The sequence below is a fragment of the Chiloscyllium plagiosum genome, unplaced genomic scaffold, assembly GCF_037043375.1.
Source record: "Chiloscyllium plagiosum isolate Xiang-an unplaced genomic scaffold, Cpla_swu_hap1 HiC_scaffold_47, whole genome shotgun sequence".
NCBI classification, from domain to species: Eukaryota; Metazoa; Chordata; class Chondrichthyes; order Orectolobiformes; family Hemiscylliidae; genus Chiloscyllium; species Chiloscyllium plagiosum.
In genome coordinates this window covers 9490668-9512008 of record NW_028270185.1, presented here as the reverse complement: position 1 = coordinate 9512008, position 21341 = coordinate 9490668, and the positions used below count along the sequence as shown (strand labels likewise).

At 46.1% G+C, this 21341-nt stretch overlaps 1 protein-coding gene across 2 annotated transcripts in view; it reads left to right on the top strand.

Annotated features, from left to right (window-relative positions):
* The first annotated feature begins 11652 nt into the window (after positions 1-11652).
* The window catches only part of slc1a5 (solute carrier family 1 member 5), a 33244-nt gene continuing 23555 nt past the window's right edge, over positions 11653-21341 (top strand). Inside the window, exon 1 of one of the 2 annotated variants that reach the window (XM_087984088.1) lies at positions 11653-12448. In XM_087984088.1, coding sequence (XP_087840214.1) covers positions 11862-12448 — 587 coding nt within the window. In that variant the 5' untranslated portion in view covers positions 11653-11861. The remainder of the gene's footprint in view (positions 12449-21341) is intronic. The other variant, XM_043680875.2, reaches the window with a different exon arrangement.

Genomic DNA, 21341 nt, shown 5'->3' with positions numbered 1-21341 from the left:
GAAGCATAGTTATCAGAGCACTGATGAAGAAAGCTTTCAAATAAACCTGTTGGACTATAACTTGGTGTTGTGTGATTTTTAACTCCAAGGCCATATTGATTGATTTGGGGGATTCACAGAATCCCTATAGTGCAGAAAGAGGCCATTCAGCCCATTCGATCTGCTTGCCTTTATTGGTCAATGAATTGAGTATAGGAGTTGGGAGGTAATGTTGCAGCTGTACAGAACATTGGTTAGGCCATTTTTGGAATACTGCATTCAATTCTGATCTGCCTGCTCATAGGAAGGATGTTGTGAAACCTGAGAGGGTTCAGAAAAGATGTTGCTAAGATTGGAGGGTTTGAGCTATAGGGAGAGGCTGAATAGACTGGGGCTGTTTTCCCTGGAGTGTTAGAGGCTGAGGGGTGACCTTATAGAAGTTTATAAAATCATGAGAGGCATGGATAGGGTAAACAGACAAGGTATTTTCCCTGGGGTAGGGAAGTCCAAAACTAGAGGACATAGGTTTAAAGTGAGAGAGAAAAGATTTAAAAAGGATCTAAAGGGTAACTTTTTCAGCAGAGGGTGGTATGTGTATGGAACGAGCTGCCAGAGGAAGTGGTGGAGGCTGGTACAATTACAACATTTAAAAGGCATCTGGATGAGTATATGAATAGGAAGAGTTTAGAGGGATATGGGCTAAATGCTGGCAAATGGGACGAGATTAGGTTAGGATATCTAGTCAGCATGGATGAGTTGAACTGAAGGGTCTGTTTCTGTGCTGTACATCTCTATCAGTCCACATTGACCCTCCGAAGAATATCCCACCCCAGACCGTATCCCTGCATTCCCCATGGCTAACCCACCTAGCCTGCACATCCCTGGACACAATGGACAATTTCCCATGGCCAATCCACCCTAACCTGCACATCTTTGGACTGTGGGAGGAAACCAGGGCAGCCGGAGGAAACCCACACAGACACGGGGAGAATGTGCAAACTCCACACAGACAGTCACCCGAGTCTGGGATCAAATCTGAGTACCTGGCCCAAGAGACAGCGGTGCTAACCACTGAGCCACCCCAGATTGATTCAATGTTCCCTCCCCTTTTGACCTGAAAATCCCCTCTTGCAAAGATTGTCGGCAATTGATGGTCAGATTGCTTTTGTTCGCTTAGCAAACTATCTCTCTGTTTCCATTTTCTGATTAAAGTTAACAAAACATTTTAATCTCTGCTCTTTTACTCAATGATCTTGAAACAACACTGCTCAAGGCCAATCTGAATTAATTATATGTTTATCATTTGCAAATATCCATTTAGGTAGTGAGATAAGAGATTGGAGGCAAAATATATATAATATGTTTGAATTGTACAGGAGCTTGGTTAGGCTGCACTTGGAGCGTGCTGTGGGCAGTTCTGGTCTCTTTATCTCAGGACAGATTTTACTGCCATAGAGGCAGTGCAACAAAGGTTAACAGATGTGCCCCCAATAGACTGCCCTCTGAAAAAACATGTGCAAACTGAGTCTGTATTCTCTACAGTTTTGGAGAATGAGAGGAGATCTCCAAAATAACCCCACAGAGGCTGGTAACCCGTCACCAAATTATTTACACGCGCGTAGTACATGACACTGACCCAGCCCCCTCAGAGCTGATTCCTAGTGTGAACAGAACCCCTGACACTCCTGTTTATATCCGTCAGCCAGGTCTCCCTGATTGAGCCAGGTTAACAGCCCCAATCAGGGAACTCATATGCGTAGACCCCTACAGTGTGGAAACAGGCCATTCAGCCCATCAAGTCCACACTGACCCTCTGAAGAGCATCCCACCCAGAACCATACCCCATTACCCTATCCCTGCGTTTCTGATGGCTAATCCACCTAGTCGGCATACCCCTGGACACTCCTGGCAATTTAGCACGGCCAATCCATCCTAACCTGCACATCTTTGGATGGTGGGAGAGAAACCAAAGCACCCGGAGGAAACCCCACGCAAACACAGGGAGAACGTGTAAACTCCACACTGACAATTGCCAGAGGATGGAATCGAACTTTGATTCCTGGCACTGAGCGGCAGCAGTGCTAACCACTGAACCACCACGCCACCCTTCTATGAGGTCCTCCTGGCTGCCCTCATTCCAATCACTGCAGTCTCATCGAAACCTAAATATGTAAAGGAATAGACAAAGTAGATGCAGGTAAGATGTTGGTTCTCCTGGTTAGGAAGGTCCTGAGTCACAATTTAAAAAATAAGAAATATGCTATTTATGATAGAAATGAGGCGAATTTCTTTTCCTCAAAGGATCATGATCCTTAGGAATTCTCTACAGCAGAGATCTGTGGAAGTCATTGAATAGATTTGACAAAGAGATTGGTGGTTTTCTAATTCCTAGCAGCACACAGGGTTATGGATAAAGTGTGGATAAAAGGCTGAGAAGAGTTTAATCTTTCAGGGAAGGAAAATGCCATCCTTACCTCGTCAGGCCTACATGTGACTCCAGATCCACAGCGATGTGGTAGGCTCTTAACTGCCCTCTGGGCAATTAGGGATGGGCAATACATGCTGACCTAGCCAGTGGCACACTCATCCTGTGAAGTAATAACCAAAAAAGGAAGGTCAGCCATGATTGTATTAAACGATAGAGCAGGTTCAATGGGTTGAATGCTATGGTTGCTGGAAAACTGAAATAAAAATAGGAAATGGTGGAATTATTTTGTACGTCAGATGGGATCTGTGAAGTGAGGAAGCAGCTTTTCTTTCTGTTTTTACTGATGTTGACTGGGGGGCAAACACAGGCCAGAAATAACACAGTGAGACCATGAATGGTGGCTCAGTGGCTAGCAACGCTGCCTCACAGCGTCAGGGACCTGGGTTCGATTCCAGCCTGTCTGTGTGGAGTTTGCACATTCTCCCAGTGTCTGCGTGCATTTCCTCCGGGTGCTCCGGTTTCCACCCACAGTCCAAAGATGTGCAGGTTAAGGTGGATAGGCCATGCTAAATTGCCCCGTAGTGTCTGGGTGGATTAGCCATGGAATATACAGGGATGAGGTGGGTCTGGATGGGATGCTCTCCACCGAGGGTCAGTGTAGACTTCAGATGGGCTGAAGGGTCTGTTTCCACATTATAGGGAATTCTATGATTCATCTGAAAGCAGAGAAACTTGGTTTGACATCTCAGCTGAGAGGTGGCACCTCTGACCAACACTCCCTCAGTACTACAGGTTGGGTGGTCAAACCTGGCTCAGATTCTAGGTAGGGAAAAGGAAGCCTTTTATATTGTCTTTCACAACTTTGGGACATGCCAAAGCGTTTCACAACCACTCGAGGCTTTTGAGGAGCAGTTTGAGAAACGGAAGTACAGATTTCATCTAATTTTCTGCACCACAAGTTCCTACAAGCAGCGATGAGATCATCTGTTTTAGTGATGTTGGTTGTGGGATAGATATTGGTGGGTACTAGACAAGTAGGATTCAAAAACAAGGGGCTGTGTTGGGGAACGGGGATAAATTGGTTTATTTTCTTCAAGGACTGATGGTTGATGCCTGAAAAAAAATTAATTGGAAGTTTGTGGAGTCTAAGCACGGTGTAGTTTTCAATCTGTGTCAGAGTGGAAATATGAAACATATTTGATCGCTCATTTACTTTTCTAGGTTGACCACTGTGAGTGAATGGCCTGAACTAATTTCTTCCTCCTGAGCGCATGAAGCACTCAGCCAAACACAGGAGGGAGATAGCAGTGGAAATAGAATCGAGAACTACTGCCAGTTTCTTTCCCTGGGAATGTTGATGCCAATGGTTCATTCGAATCATAAGCTGGGGGCTATCATGAGGTGGTGGCAGTCTCCCCACCACAGGGCTGAAAGGACTTGGAGTTCAAATGCCCCGCATCATGGAGCTGTGTCAGTCTAGGTTCATTAACATGTTTTCAGAATTGTGAAGTCTTCCTTGCAGAAGGAAGCCATTTTGCTAATCGTATATGTGCCAATTTCTATCCCCCCCGCCCCCAATCTTCTTAAAACAATGACTGTCCTTCAACAGTATTTCATCAGTTATGAAAGACATTTGATAACCAAGAAAGGCACTACATAAATGTAAAACGACAGATGTAAAACTGGAGGTTTGATACCCGAGTCTGTGCTGAGCCAACACGACAACAAGGGAAATACTCCAGTTTGCCTTAGTGCCTCTAGGCAAAGGGAAGGGTCACACTGGATTTGAAACATTAACTCTGTTTTCTTTCTCTACAGATGCTGCCCAACCTGCTGCAGCAGGCTGTCTTTCAGATCTTCAGTATCTGCCGTTCCTGGCTTCACATTCATCATTCTGGCTCCTAGTTATTGGCCAGTGAGTTCTGGGACAACATGGTGCCCAGGAGGGAGTGGTGGTGGTGACCTTGCTCTTTTGCCTACAATTAACTCCTGAGCTCACACCAATGCCAGGTTGGCACTCACTGCTGAGAGTCAGAAGGCCAGGTTACCAGTCAAGTGCAGTGGGGCCAATTCTGTTCCTTGATTGTGATGTTCAACTGCAAATGTGCCTCAGATGGATAAGGAAGATCCCAGGGCTGCAATTCACAAAGAGGACAGGCTCTGAAAGCTGTTTGGCTGTGGTCCATCACCAGAACTGAGCAGATCACAGACCAATTCTGATGAAGGGTGACACACTCATTAACTGATCTGTTATTAAATTCCTGTGAATTTCCTGGTTCATCTCACTGATCGAAGCTTACTGTTTACTTCCTGTATATTCACTGGATGCTGGATAACATCCAGTGGCCTGCATAGTAACTCCATGTTTAAATTACTTTGGGAGGTTTTGAAGAGGTTAAATCTAAAACCGGGGTGGTGTATTGATTGGAGTGAGGTCAGCCAGGTAGATCTCAATGAGTAGGAGTTCCTTGAATGGGGCAGTTAATCTGGGCCAATCAGGGAGCCCTGGCTGCCAGGGGTTCTGACTCTAGGGACTGACTCTGAGCTGGCTGGTCAGAGCCCACGCACTGTGCATGTGTAAATAAAGGTGACTCTTAATATTCCTTGAAATAACAGAACTTTTATTAAAAATAAAAGGGTGCATTCAGCAAAATTGACAGATGACTCACAACTTCAAAGTCATTTATACAATGAGGAGGAAAACATTTCAACTTCAAAGGGCTCAGATGAGTTGATTAAATAGACAAGCGAGTCTTGTCCTGTGGCAGCCAGGAGCTTTGCTATCATGGTACATCATCGTCATCTGATGTCCCACCCCATTGTAGCCTCAGTTGCGATTGCTCTAAGACCTCCAGATGCCAGCCTCTGTGGAGTTATTTCAGGTGGCATGGTGGCTCAGTGGTTAGCACTCCAGGTTCGATTCCACCCTCAGACAACTGTCTGTGTGGAGTTTGTATGTTCTCCCTGCATCTGCATGAGTTTCCTCCGGGTGCTCCGGTTTCCTCCCATGGTCCAAAGGATGTGCAGGTCAGGCGGTTTGGCCATGCTAAATTACCCATAGTATCTGCAAGAGGTGCAGGTTAGGTGGATTGGCCATGCTAGATTACCCATAGTTTCTGAGGGAAGTGCAGGTTAGGTGGATTGGCCATTCTAATCATCCATAGTGACTGGGGGAAGTGCAGGTTAGGTGGATTGGCCATTCTAATTGCCCACAGTGTCGATTAGGTGGATTAGCCATGAGAATTGCAGGGTTACAGACTGGGGGTGTTGGATCTGGGTGGGAAGTTCTTTGGAGGGTCAGTGCAGACTCAATGGGCTGAATGGCCTCTTGGGGCTTTCAAATGTATGCATTTTAATAACAATTGAAAGATATCATTGCTCAATGTGCGTGAGCACAGAAATGATTTGCTCAACCAACATAAACCTACGGTTTCAGCCAAGTTCCACTGTTTGACATTTTGGACTCAGACTCTGTGATCTGTTGCATCAGCCCCTGAAAACTGGAATGCAAGACCTGAGTACGTGAAGGTGTGAGATAGTTAACAGATGCCAGCATTCCTCAGGTAAACACGGATATCAACAAGTCAAACAGGATCTCTCTCTCTCTCTCCTCCCTCTTACTGATACAAAGAACAGGTTGCAAACACGTCAAAAACATTACAAAGTTCCTGGAATGGTGTTCTTTTCTGACGTTACCCGTTTCTTATTCAAGGTCATAGGAGCACGAGTGCAAGAGAAGACCAATCAGCCCGTTAATCCTGTTCCACCTTTCCCGAACATTATTGATCATCAGCCTCAACGTCACATTCCGAAGCATGTCCTTTGATATCGTTAATATCTAGAAATCCATCCATCTCTATCCTGACGTTTCTCAATGACTAAGCCCCCACAGCCTTCTGGGAAATTTTTAAATTTTGAAACTACATTATTTATAAAAAGTTTTTGTCCACATAGTTACTAGAGTATTTTGCTTCTATACAGTCTTAGCAAATGGAGAACAATCAAACACTTCCCTGACGGTTCCAACAAACGCAAGTTTTTTTTTACTTCTGTGAGATACTATTTACATATATTTTAGGAACAGGGAGGGTCCAATAACTGAATGGACCCCTATTGCACTTTAGCAGGAAGACTCAAACAGTGGTCTTTCCCCACTGCCCTTTAGCAACAGCTGCCCCAAAATTTATTGCATCCCTCAGCACATAGTCCTGGATCTTGGAATGTGCCAGCCTGCAATGTTCGGTCAGGATCAACTCCTTGATCTGGAAGGCCAACATGTTCCGAAGAGAATTCCAAAGATTTGCCAGTCCCCTGAGAGACAAAATTCCATGAAGGACTCTCCTCCTCAACCACTCCTCTCATCTGAGACGTGGTGAACCTCAGGTTAAGCCACCACCGTTTATCGGTCTCTTGAATGAGAGGTCAGAGGTCACGCAATGCCAGGGTATATTCCAACACAAGTGTCTTCACCTGATGAAGGAGCAGCGCACTGAAAGCTTCCTATTGCAAATAAACCTGTTGGACTATAACCTGGTGTCATGTGACTTCTGACTTTGTCCACCCCAGTCCAATTCCGGCACCTCCACATCATCTCTAATGAAAGAGCAGCCCTCTTGTCTGGTGAGACTATGGCAACTTTACCTTATACCCCAATGTACAAAGCTCAGGATCCCATATAAATTGTTAACCTCTCACACAACCTGCCCTGTTACATTTGTGGACATATTCCTCAGGTCCTTCTGATCTTGCACCTACCAAATCCTTTACTCCTTATTGCCTCACGGTGTTCTTCCTATGAAAATGACTCAGCTTCCACTGCTTTGCATTGAATTTCAGCCGTTCCTTCAAAACTGGAAAACAACAAAGGGCAAAGGAGGCAGCAGCAAAGAGAAGGGGCATAGATGGATGATGGAGGTCTTAGAGCAATCGCAACTGAGGCTACAATGGGGTGGGACATCAGATGACGATGATGTACCATGATAGCAAAGCTCCTGGCTGCCACAGGACAAGACTCGCTTGTCTATTTAATCAACTCATCTGAGCCCTTTGAAGTTGAAATGTTTTCCTCCTCATTGTATAAATGACTTTGAAGTTGTGAGTCATCTGTCAATTTTGCTGAATGCACCCTTTTATTTTTAATAAAAGTTCTGTTATTTCAAGGAATATTAAGAGTTGATGGCAAGACCAGCATTTTCTTGCCCATCCCTAATTGCTGTAGAGAAAGTGGTGGCCTGCAATTGAGCTGTTGCACGCACACCCAATGCTGCTGGGGATGAGGCCTTAGGATTTTGACCCAGTGACACTGAAGGATTGGCGATATATTCTTAAATCAGGATGGTGAGTGGCTTAGAGGGAAATTTACAGAGGGTGGTGTTCCCAAGTATCTGCTACTCTTCAGCTTGTCGGGATTGTGGATTTGGAAGGTACTATTGAAGGAGGCGTGAGGAATTGCTGCAGTTCATCTTGTGTAAAGTACCATGTGCATTTGTCAGCAAGTATCCCACTTCTGAGCTGGTGGTGGGAACAGAAAAGGGGTCACTGATAAAGCAGCTGAAGAGGGTTGGGCCTAGGACACACCCTGAGGAGTTCCTGCAGAGACGAAACTGAGAGAGCAAAATGACAACACCCATGTGGTGTAGATTGTGTCTTGTTCCTGTTAAAGAGTCATACAGCGTGAAAACAGACCCTTCAGTCCAACCAGTCCATAATCTCAAACTAAACTAGTCCCACCTGCCTGCTTCTAGCCCATATCTCTCCAAACATCTACTCATGTATTTATCCAAATAGCCTTTAAATGTAATTGTACACACATCCAGCACTTCCTCAGAAATTTCATTCCACACGTGTACCACCCTCTGTGTAAAACATTTGCCCCTCATATCTTTTGTAAAATCTCTCTCCTCTCACCTTAAAAATATGCCCCCTAGTCTTGAATTCCCCCACCCTAGGGAAATGACATCTTTTTCCTTTACTCTGTAACAGGATGAGGGCATTGCTGGTTAGGCAGCATTTATTAGGCAAAAGTGAGGACTGCACATGCTGGAAACCAGCGTTTAGATCAAAGTGGTGCTGGAAAAGCACAGCAGGTCAGACAGCATCTAAGGAGCAGGAAAATCAACGTTTTGGGCAAAAGCCCTTCAACGGGAATAGAGTCAGGAAGCCTCCAGGGTGGAGAGATAAATGGGGGTGGGGCTGGGGATAAGGTAGCAAGGAGTACAATAGGTGAATGGGGGTGGGGATGGAGGTGATAGGTCAGAGAGGAGGGTGGAGTGGATAGGTGGGAAGGGAGATTGGCAGGTAGGACAGGTCATGGGGACAGTGCTGAGCTGGAAGGTTGGAACTCCCATTCCTAATTGCCCAGAGGGCAGTTGAGAGTCATCCAGGAAAATTGACATTTTGGGGAGGAGCCCTTCATCAGGCTCAGGAATGCCTGAAATGTTGATTTTCCTGCTCCTTGGATGCTGCCTGACCTGCTGTGCTTTTCCAGCACCACTCTAATCTTGACTCTAATCTCCAGCATCTGCAGTCCTCACCATCACCTAGAGTTAATGTTGAGTCCAGTATGACTTTGTCAGCTTCATTATAGCCTGAACATGGATAAAAGAGCTGAACTCTAAAGCTGAGTTGGCTGTCCCTGACATCATGGCCACATTGGACTGAGTATGGCTCCAAGGAGCCTAAACAAAACCAGATTCAATAGGAATCAGGGGAAAATCTCTCAGCTCTTTGGGTCATATCAGATATAAAGGAAGATGGCTGTGGATGTTGGCTCAGCTCCAGGACACCTCTGCAGGAGTTCCTCAAGGTAGTGTCCCAGGCCCAACCATCTTCAGCTGCTTTAACAATGACCTTCCCTCCATCATAAGGTCAGAAGTGGGGATGTTTAACAATGTTTAACAGTCCGTGTTCAAATGCAACAAGATCTGGGCAATATCCAGGCTTGGGCTGACAGGTGGAAAGTTACATTCACATCATACAGATGATACGCAATGACCATCTCCAACAAATGAGAATCTGACTATCACCCACTGACATTCGGCAGCATTAGCATCACTGTATCATCCTGGAGATTATCATTGACCAGAACTGAACCCATATAAATACTATGGCTACAAGAGCAGGTCAAATGCTAGGAATCCTGCACCAAGTAACTCACCTCCTGACTCCCCAAAATCCACCATTGACAAGGCACAAGCCAGGAGTGTGCTGGAATACTCCCCACCTGCCTGAATGGGTGCAGCTCCAACAACATTCAAGAAGGACTCCAGAATGAGAGGGCATAGATTTAGGGTTAGAGGGGAAAGAGTTAAAAGAGACCTAAGGGGCAACTTTTCACACAAAGGGTGGTGCATGTAAGGAATGTACACAGAATGGTGGAGGCTGGTACAATTACAACATTGAAAAGGCATCTGGATGGGTATATGAATAGGAAGGGTTTAGAGGGAAATGGGCCAAGTGCTGGCAAATGGGATTAGATTGATTTAGGGTATCTGATTGACATGGACGAGTTGGACCGAAGGGTCTGTTTCCGTTTTGTACACCTCTGTGACTCTATGAACTCTAAGCTCGACATTATCCAGGACAAAGCAGCCGACTTGACTGGTACCACATCCACTATCCTCACTTTGCCCTTCCCCTGTCACCAATGCAGAATGGAAGCAGTACGTGCCAGTAACTCACCAAGATGACACCAACTTCCAAATTCACAGCCTTGATCCCCTAAAAGGACAAAGGCAGCATGGGAACACCAACCCCTTCAAGTTCCCTTCCAAACCACTCACAAAGAGCAGTACAGACCACTCGGCCCACCAAGCTGGTGTTGACACATGATGCCTTTCTAAACTAAAAACCTTTTGCCTCTACACAGTGCACCTCCCTCTATTCCCTGCCTATTAGTGTATCTATCAAAGTGCCACTTAAACATTGCTCCAGTATCTGCCTCTAGCATTCCAGGCACTTACCATCCTGGAAATAAACCTTACCTCTCACATCTCCTTTAAACTTTTCCTCTTTTTCTTTAAACCCCATGACCCCTAATAATTGACATTTCTTCCTTGGGAAAAAAGCTCTGACTTCCATGCCCCTCATAATTTTCAGAAGTCACATGACACCAGGGTTGTAGTCCATCAGGTCTATTTGAGATCACAAGCTTTCAGAGCACTGCTCCATTGTCATGTGAAGGAGTAGCGCTCCAAAAGCTTGTGATTTCAAATAAACCTGTTGGAGTTGAAGTCATGTGACTTCTGACCTTGTCCGCCCCAGTCCAACACTGGCACCTCTACATCATCTCATAATTTTGTAAACTTCCATCACTTGGAAATACATCACTGACCCTGCAATGTGGCTCAGTCAAAATCCTGGAACTCCCTCCTGATAACAGCACTTTGGGTGTCTTAACCCAGGTTTGTTAAGAAGGCGTACAGTGTGTTAGCTTTTATTGGTAGAGGGATTCAGTTTCGGAGGCATGAGGTCATGTTGCAGCTGTACAAACTATGGTGAGGCCGCACTTGGAGTATTGCGTACAGTTCTGATCACCGCATTATAGGGAGAATGTGCAAGTTTTGGAAATGGTTCAGAGGAGATTTACCAGAATGTTACCTGGCATGGAGGGAAGATCTTACTCGAGGAAAGGCTGAGGGACTTGAGGCTGTTTTCGTTAGAACGAAGAAGGTTAAAAAGTGACTTAATAGAGACAAAGAAGATGATCAGAGGATTAGATAGGGTGGACAGTGAGAGCCTTTTTGCTTGAATGGTGATGGCTAGCATGAGGGGACATAACTTTAAATTGAGGGGTGATAGATATAGGACAGATGTCAGAGGTAGGTTCTTTACTCAGGCAGTAGTAAAGGCGCGGAACGCCCTGCCTGCAACTGTAGTAGACTCGCCAACTTTAGGGGCACTTCAATGGTCGTTTGATAAACATATGGATGAAAATGGAGTGGTGTAGGTTAGATGGGCTTCAGATTAGTTCCATAGGTCGCCGCAACATCGTGGACCAAGGGCCTGTACTGAGCTGTAATGTTCTATGTTCAAGATGGGCTACAGAAAGCAGTTCGCCATCACCAGCTGAAGAGACAACAAATGCTGGCCCCTTCAGCAAAGGACCACACTCTGTAAATGGATTTGAAAAAAAAAACTGTGTGCGTTTGTATATATCTCTCTCCCCTTCTCTGCTTACTCCTGGCCAGTAGAGGGACCTTTATCTATGCAGACGAGGGATTGGTTGCTATATTTCCGCTCCTATCGTGATTGAACGAGCTCGCCCACCGCCCTTTGCAATGTGTACCTCGTCCGTCCCACGGAACGAGTCAGTTTCAAACAACATTTCCTGTCAATTTCTACCTCGCGCGCGCAAACAAGAGCGTTTCCAGAAGTAGATTTTCCCAATTGAATAAACTCCGCTGGCCTGAACTGGTGAGAGATAGGGAGGGAGAAGTGAATTTACGAAGGAATCATGGCCACGTTGAGCAGCGATTGTCCGAAGGGGGTTTCGAATGGAAACATCTACTCGGACTCTGAGAAGACTGCGAATGGTAACAAAGTATCAGACGATGGCAACAATGTATCGAGCGGCGGTGACAATGTATCGTTCAGGGAGCCCGAGGCCGCCAGCAAGATGAGGAAAATCAAGGGTTGCATCAGCTCCAACCTCCTGGTGATCCTGACCGTGATCGGGGTGATCACCGGCGTAGCGATCGGCCTGTCGGTGAGAAACCTGCACCTCAACAGGGTCCAGATTATCTACTTCTCCTTCCCGGGAGAGCTGCTGCTGCGGCTGCTGAAGATGATCATCATCCCGCTGGTGGTGTGCAGCTTAGTGTCCGGGGCCGCCAGTCTCGACCCCCGAGCCCTGGGCAAGCTGGGCGGCTGGGCGATGCTGTTCTTCTTACTGACCACCCTCATCGCTTCGGCCATCGGGGTGAGCATGGCTTTTATCGTCAAGCCCGGAGACGGCGCCGAAGCCAACCCTGAGCTACCGGGCTTGGAAGATACACTACCGGATCCTAAAGAGGTCACCGATTCCTTTCTGGATCTTATAAGGTAAATGTTTCACCCCCACTTCTTTTTAAAAAATATAGATATTGCAACCAGTTCTGATTAAAATAGTTACATAGTTGAGCAGAAAACTGAACGCACAATTTCAGCAAAGTTTTATTTTTAAGAAAGTGGGTATCGAGGCTTGGGGGAAAGAGTGATGGAGGTCATTTTCTGAAAGGTTTAATTTAGTTTTGAATTTCTCGACCATATGTTTCACAGTTTTAAAGGTTTCTCTCCGTTTTCAATGCTAACCTTTCCTGCCCACATTGTACAGGAGTGTCTGTCTGCCTGTAGGTGATTTTTTTTCACGCCCCCTGTGAGCATTTTCTGATGCAATCTGCCACGTGGTTGGAAGAGGAAAGATGGTTGTCTGACTGGAACGGTCACTGAGACAGCAGCCCAGTTGAAAAGGCGATGTGTGGGCGCCAATTCTTTGAAAATGCTCTCACACACTCCACCCCTCCCCTCCCCTCCCCTCCCCCTCCAAACGCCTTCGGACGTCCCTTTCCCCGTCCTTCCGAATTGCAACAGCAGCAAATGTTTATTTTTGGGGGGGAGGAGGCGGGGCGTTTTGAAAGGCGCTGTTCATGCCGGTGGGTTAGCTAGATGGGCTCAATTGTCACACTGGCTGAGGTTACCATGAAATTCTGTCCTTCTCATCCTCTCCCCTAGCCTGACACTCCGGTTAGAGGGAAGTGAGGACTGCAGATGCTGGAGATTAGACTGGTGCTGGAAAAGCACAGCAGGTCAGGCAGCATCAGAGGAGCAGGAAAATCGACGTTTAAGGCATGAGCCCTTTATCAGGAATGAGGCTGGGAGCCTCCGGGGAGGGTGGAGAGATAAGTGGGAGGGGGGTGAGGCTGGGGAGAAGGTAGTTGTGAATGCAGTCGGTGGCTGGAGGAAGGGTGGTGATAGGTCGGAAAGGAGGGTGGAGTGGATAGGTGGGAAGGAAGATTGACAGGTAGGACAGGTCATATGGATGGTGCTGAGCTGGAAGTTTGGAACTGGCGTAAGGTAGGGGGAGGGGAAATGAGGAAACTGGTGAAGTTCACATTAATGCCTTGGGGTTGAGGGGTTCTTCCTCCAGGCGTCAGTGGTGAGGGAGTGGCGGTGAAGGAGGCCCAGGACCTGCAAGTCCTCGGCAGAGTTTGGAGGGGGAGTTGAAATGTTGGGCCACGGGGCTGTGGGGTTGATTGGTGCGGGATCAATTTAGGGAGATGTTCCCTAAACCGCTCTGCGAGAAGGTGTCTAGTCTCCCCATGTAAAGGAGACTGCATCAGGAGCAACGGATACAATAAATTATATTGGTGGATGTGCAGGTGAAACTTTGATGGATGTGGAAGGCTCCTTTAGGGCCTTGGATAGAGGTGAGGGAGGAGGTGTGGGCGCAGGTTTTGCAATTCCTGCGGTGGCAGGGGAAGGTGCAAGGCGGGGAGGGTGGGTTGTAGGGGGGCGTGGACCTGACCAGGTAGTCACGGAGGGAACAATCTTTGAGGAAAACAGATAGGGTTTAGAGGAAATATATCCCTGGTGGTGTGGTCCGTTTGTGGGTGGCGATGATGCGGTTTTTGCGGAGGTTGGTAGAGTGGAAGGTGAGCACCAGGGGGATTCTGTCCTTGTTACGGTTGGAGGGGGGGTTTCGAGGGCTGAGGTGGGATGGGCATCTTCAACCATGTGGGTGGGGAAATTACGGTCTTTAAAGAAGGAGGCCATCTGGTTAGAGTCATACAGCACAGGAACAGAGCCTACTGTCCAACTCATCTGCGCCAATCTGACCTAGTCCTTACTTCCCTGTGTCAGTTGATGGAACAGCACAACAGGTTAGACAGCATCCGAGGAACAGGAAAGTCAACCCTTGGGTTTCAGTGTGAAACGTTGACCCTCCTGCTCCTCGGATTTTGTCTGACCTGCTGTGCTTTTCCAGCTTCACATCTATTGATTCTGACTTCCAACATTTGCAGTCCTTCCTGTCCCCATGTCCCAGCATTTGGCCCATATTCCTCTAAACCTCCTTATTCATATACCCATTCAGATGCCTTTTAAATGTTGTAATTGTACCAGCTTCAAAACCCTCTAGCCCTCTGGGACTATGACAACTTTACCTTGTCTCCTTTTACCTTCCTTTAGAAGGATGAGGAAGGATCTGAGAGAATATTATACATTTCAAAACAGGCTGGACAAACTAGATGCAGGAAGGATGTTTCCCATGGTTGGGGCAGTCTGAAACCAGGGGTCACAGTCTCAGGCTAGACATTTAGGAGTGAGATATTGAAAAATGTCTTCACTCAAATGTTGGTGAACCTCTCTATCACTGAAGGTTGTGGAAGTCGAGTCATAGAGATGTTCAGCACAGAAACTGAACCTTCAGTCCAACTCCTAACCTAATCTGGTCCCATTTGCCAACACTTGGCCCATATCCCTCTAAACCCTTCCTATTCATATACCCATCTAGATGCCTTTTAAATGTTGTAACTGTACCAGTCTCCACCACTTCCTCTGGCAGCTCATTCCATACACCCCACCTTCTGCAGGGAAATAAACCTAGCATTTAGGTCCCTTTTCAATCTTTCCCCTCTCAACTTAAATCTATGCCATCTAGTTTTGGATTCCCCTAACCTAGAGAAAAGACCTTGACTATTCCCCCTATCCGTGCCCCTCATGATTTTATAAACTTCTGTAAGGTCACCCCTCAGCCTCCGACACTCCAGGGAAAACAGCCTGTTCAGCCCTCTCCCTATCGTTGCGAAATATATTCAATAATCAGAGATTTTGTTTTAGGTTTTAAAGGTATCAAAGGGCGTTGGATTGTTGGTTTGGAGAGCAGTATGATGTCAGCAGTGTGGGTTCAATTCCTATCACCACTTTGAGGTTACTGTGAAGGATTCTCCTTCTCAACCTCTTCCCTCACCTGAGCTCTGGTGGCCCTCAGGTAAATCGCCACCAGTCGCTTCTCTCTCTTATGGGAGAGCAGCCCCTATGGGCTGGTAACTTTGTGGTGACTCAACAAAGGCATACAGGGAGTATGGCATTGAGTGAGAGAGGATCAGCCAGGATCATATCGAATGATGCAATAGGGTTGAAGGGCCAAAAGGCCTACTTCTGCCTAAATCTGTGTTATGTAAGCCACTTGGTCCCTCCATTCAATAAGATGATTGTGAACTCAACTCCACGCTTTATATTTGTTCAGGGAATGTGGATATCGCTGGCTAGGCCTAGGGCATTTATTGCTCATCCCCACTTGCCCCTGGAGTAGATGTGGTGAGCAGTCTTCATAGACCACCCACAGGGTTAGAAGGCAGTTCCAGAATTTTAACCCAGGATCAGAGACATAGTTCCAAGTCACATTCCTGCCTACCTTTGACAGGCAGGGGTCAGCGTTGACTCGATTGGCTGAATGGCCTACTTCCACATGCTGGGATTTTGAATAAACTTTTCATTCCCTTGTTTATCACGAACATATCCATCTTGGCCTTAGAAAAATTCAAAAACTGCTTCCACCACCGAAGGAGAAAGAAAGTTCCAAAGCCTCTTGACCCTCTGAGAGACAATATATTTTGTCATTTCTGCCTCAGATGGTGATGCCCCCAATTTGAAACTATGACTCCGAGTACTCAAAGCACACTTTTTGTATACCTAATCTGATTTTCCACATTACTGCGGATTCTGATTTCACCAGTATTTTGGCAGGATGTTCCAAACCGATACAACTCATCCCTCGTTGCTATATTTCTTATGGTTCATTTCTAGGTTATCTGAACATGTATTCATTAACAAATTTTTGTTTTTTTTGTCTTTAGTTACTTCCTCATAAAGTAACGTGGGCTTGGTGTAGTCAGTTTAAGGCCAAATTTTATGACCAAGTAGATTTCTAACCTCTGAGTCAGCAGGTTATGGTTTTCAGATCTCGCTTCTTAATTCAGGCTGATATTCTAACACAGTACTGAGGGGGTGTTGTACTAGGATGGGGTGCACTTTTTAGATATAGACGCTAAACCGACACCCCAACTGCCTTTTTGAATGGATGTAAGTAGATTCTACAGCTGTATGTTGGAAGGAGAGTTAACCCAGGAGTCCTCAGCAATATTTATCCCCGAATGGACATCGCACACCACAAAAAGCATCAGTGCATTGTTGCATTGCTGCTTATGGGATCTTGCTGTGCACAAACTTGCTGCTCCGTTCCCTCCACTTCAAGGAGTGCTTAGTTGACTGCGTCTGCAGTGTTTGCAGACATCCAGCGGCTGGGAATAGCACTCCTTTAAATGCCAGTCGTTCTTTTTAAAACATAAGAGTTTATTGTGAAGGAACAGCCATTCTGTTAATCTAAACAAAACCAGAAAGGGCTGGAAAATCTCAGGAGCGAATGTGGAAAAAATTCCAAAGAAGGGTCACTGGACTCGAAATGTTAACTCTGTTGTTTTCTTGCACAGATGCTGCCAGCCCTGCTGAGTTTCTACAGCAATTTTGCTTTTGGTTCTGATTTCCAGAAAGCATAGTTCTTCATTTTATCACCCTGATTGCTTGTTTGATTTATTCATTGCAGGTCCACTGTGAGCTGATGGTGTGTGCTTATGGTGTGGGGATGGAGATGTAAACAAATATTACTGAAATCAGGAGCTACTGTTGTCATGGCTTTTCTTTGAAAGATCAGCACTAGGAAACCTAGCCTCACAACAGACTGGTTCTTCCTGCTGTTGGTGTCAAACTCACTCATAATTTCAAACCTTGAAGACCGCTGCCCCTGGGCTACGGGGGGATAGTTGTAGACTGTTCTGGCTGTTGTATCCTGTCTTATGACAAAGTAAGTGTTTGCAAGAGGCCCCGGTTAACACGTTAAAAAGCACAGAGAGAGCTAGGCGTGGACAAAGTCAAGCTCAGCAGCTTAATCCCCTTAACCTGGATGGAAGGCATCAGCCTAATGGGGCAGCACGGTGGCTCAGTGGTTAGCACTGCAGCCTCACAGCCCCAGGGACCCAGGTTCAATTCCAGCCTCGGGCAACTGTGTGGAGTTTGCATATTCTCCCCGTGTCTGCGTGGGTTTCCTCCGGGTGCTCTGGTTTCGTCACAACGATGTGCAAGTTAGGTGAATTGGCCATGCTAAATTGTCCATAATCTTCGGTGCAGTAGTCAGAGGGAAATGGGTCTGGGTGGGTTACTCTTCGGAGGGTTGTTGGGCCAAACTGTAGGGAATCTAATCTAATAGTATTAGTGCTGGACTATTAGACCCAGATAATGTTCTGGAGACCTGGGTTCAAATCCCACCAGGGTCGATGGTGGCACTTGAATCCAAAAAAAAGTCTGGAATAAAGAGTCTAATGATGGCTATGAATCCGTTATCAATTTTCAGGGAAAATCCCATCTGGTTCACTAAGGAAACTGCCATCCTTACCTGGTCTGGCCTATACGTGACTTCAGACCCAGAGCAATGCCATTGATTCTTAACTGCTCTCTGGGCAATAAATGCTGGCCCAGCCAGTGATGCTCTTATCCCGTGAATGATTTTTTAAAAATTCAACTTTTCATTGCTTGGTCTATGGTCTTGTAGGTTATGATATTTCAAGTGCATAGTGGCACAGTGGTTAGCACTGCTGCCTCACAGCACCAGAGACCCGGGTTCAATTCCTGCCTCAGGCTACTGACTGTGTGGAGTTTGCACGTTCTCCCCGTGTCTGTGTGGGGTTTCCTCTGGGTGCTCCGGTTTCCTCCCACAGTCCAAAGGTGTGCAGGTCAGGTGAATTGGCCATGGTAAATTGTCCATAGTGTTAGGTAAGGGGTAAATGTATGGGTGGGTTGCGCTTCGGCGGGGCGGTGTGGACTTGTTGGGCCGAAGGGCCTGTTTCCACACTGTAAGTAATCTAATCTAATCTACTTTGAGTGATTCAGCCTGATTATGGCTGGTCTCATAATCCTCAACTCCACTTTCATGTCTTTTCCCCATAACCCTTGACTCCCTTTCTGATTAAAACCCTGTCTATCTCAGCTTAAATATATTTAATGGTCTAGCCTCAACAGCCATTTGCCGTAAAGAATCCCATAGGTGTGCCATCCTCTGCGAGAAAAAAATTTCGGGATGATTCAGTTGGCAGTGTAAAAAGGATTGATGATTTCCTTATTCTAATCAGAGAGCCAGTTCATAGAATCCTTACAGTGGGAGCATACATCCCCTCAAGTCCACACTGACCCTCTGAAGAGCATCCCACCCAGACCTATCCCTGTAACCCTGCGTTTCTCATGGCTAACCCACCTAGCCCACCTGGACACTATGGGCAATTTAGCTTGGCCAATCGAACCCAACCTGTATATCTTTGGACTTTGGGAGGAAACCAGAGCATCCTGAGGAGACCTATGCAGGCACAGGGAGAATGTACAAGCTCCACACAGACAGTCACCCAAGGCTGGAGTCGGGTGCTGTGAGGTAGCAGTGCGAACTACTGAGCCACCATGCAACCCCTTCGTCACTGGGTGAAGGCTGGTCCTGGAACCGACCTTTACTCAATCTAAAGTTTATTTGCTGAACCAAACGAAACAAGTACGCATCTCCTAACTCAACAGAGACGCTCAAGAAATGTCTCTTCATATTGCTCAAGTGAAATCTCAACAAATCCTCTCCACTAAATGCAAGGAACGTGTCTTGTTGGATCAATGGAAAATCTCTCAAATCTGCTCCCCTGTAGGATGAGATATTCAAATTGAACAGAATGGAAGTAGGCCATTCTGTCCATTGCACTGAGCTGGTCCCTGCAAACCTGTCTCTCCCCAGTATACATGAAGCCAAGATCATCGTTCCCTTTGTCAGGTGCCAACGTTAATTGTATGTGTCCCTGGAGGCTTCATTGCCTGACTGACTGCCCCACTCCTACTGACAGTTGTTATGGTTTCCAGGTGGAAAGACATTCTGCTCTGCATCTCCTGGTTGAGAAAAGACCAAATGATTCAAGCTCTGTATTTTTATCATCAGTAAATCGGGGTTTTTCTACAAAACAAAACACACACTTTGATGCCTCCTCAAGTTTCTTTCTTGGGGGGGCTCTCTTTGCAGCAGTAGCCTGTAGGTTATACTTAAATTCCTAGAGATGCCCCAAGGCCAGCTTAATTGGTAGCCCTAAAACATCCTGCTACATTAGTTGAAGATTTAGATGATCATTGTTTTCTGGGCTGTTTACCTTGTGCCTCCTTTTGTTGGATCAGGGTAGCAACAGATGTCGGGCAAAGATGCTTTAAAAAAATGGTTGACACCAGTCATGATCTGATTGGAAGTTGCAGTTGGTTCGATGGGCTGAATGGTCTACTATAGCTCGCCAATCTAGGTACCAATAGTGATTGCACTCTGTAGAGATAGAACGGATGTTTCCCCTTTAGGGCACTGGAGAATGAGGGATCAGACTTTAGCCTAAGCAGCTGTAGAACAGAGATGAGGAGAAATTACATGTCATCAAGGGTCATGAATCTGTGGAATTAACGATCCCAGAGTGTGTGGGACACTGAATAAATTTAAGGAGGAAATAGACCAACTTTTGATTTGTAATGGGTTGCAGGATTGAGCAAGAAACTGGAGTTGAGGCTGAGATGGACCATGATTGTATTGGTGATGGAGAGGTGCCAGTGTTGGACTGTGTTGGACAAATGCAGAAGTTACGTGACACCAGCTTACTGTTGGACAGTAACTTCACCTGACAAAGGAGCAGCGCTCTGAAAGCTTGTGATTTCAAATAAACCTGTTGGACTATAACCTAGTGGCCTGTGACTTCTGACATGATCATATTGAATAGCGGATTAGGCTAAAGAGACTGAATGGACTTCTCCTGCTCCTAGTTCTGTGAAGACTCTTGCACGGTCTCAAGGGTGTGGAAATTTGCCTTAAGGATGAACTTCTTGCCACCTTGCAGCAGAATCTGATCCTGCTGGTGTGGATTAAGAACAATTTACCAGTGAAAACAAGTAAATATTATACGTTAAAATTTGGTCAACAGTTCTTTTAAATCTGTCAAACGATGTTTCAGTACTTTAACAGTCGTTTACAGGGAAATAAACTTTATTAATCTGATTTTTTTTATCACCGTGGAGCCTTTCAGGGGCATCTTGACTTCAGCCACCAGAAACTTGTGTTCTCTAGTCACGCAGCCTTGTCGTGGTTAAAACATTTTGGTTTCATATTCCTGTGTTAATCTATATATAGACTGTCTGCTTTCTGACGTGGCTGTTTGATCGAGTTAATGTTGGTAATTTTACTAACATTTCCTTATCAGATGGTCCCCAGGTTCCAAAAGCCAATGTGTTCTTGAGGCTCTGGCTGCTGTTTCTGGGCTAGTTTGACTCTCTAAAGCTTGATTGTAGATAGAGGCTGTTCAGCCGGTCGAGTCCATGATGGTAAATCAGGCAGCAAATGCTGGCTACTTTAAACCCTTGCAGTCTCCTCATCTCAGGGGGTAAGGGTTACTTCTGATTCCTCACCAATTGCATCAGTTGATGGTGCCTATAGGGTGGTGTCACACCTCAAACCCAAGGACTGTACCGGTTCCAGTAGGCAGGCTAATACCACCACCTGTAAGTTCCCCTCCAAGCCACTCACCACCATGTCCTTCATAAACAATTGTTTAAAATAAAAGTCAGGGTGGTGAGTGGCTTGGAGGGGAACTTGCAGGTGGTGGTATTCCTATGGATGTACTGCCTGTGTCCTTCTATATGGTAGAGGTCATGGATTTGGAAGGTGCTGTATCCCTTGAGGTGGGAGTTCCAGGATTTTGACGCAGTGACACTGAGGAAAACTAGGTACTGTATACCAAAATGGCGCCGTAAGTAGCGACTTTTTACCGTACCCATTTGAATACATGACTGTAAAGCTAATTCTAATTAATTCAATTGGTGTGATTTCAGGGGTATATGAATAGGAAGGGTT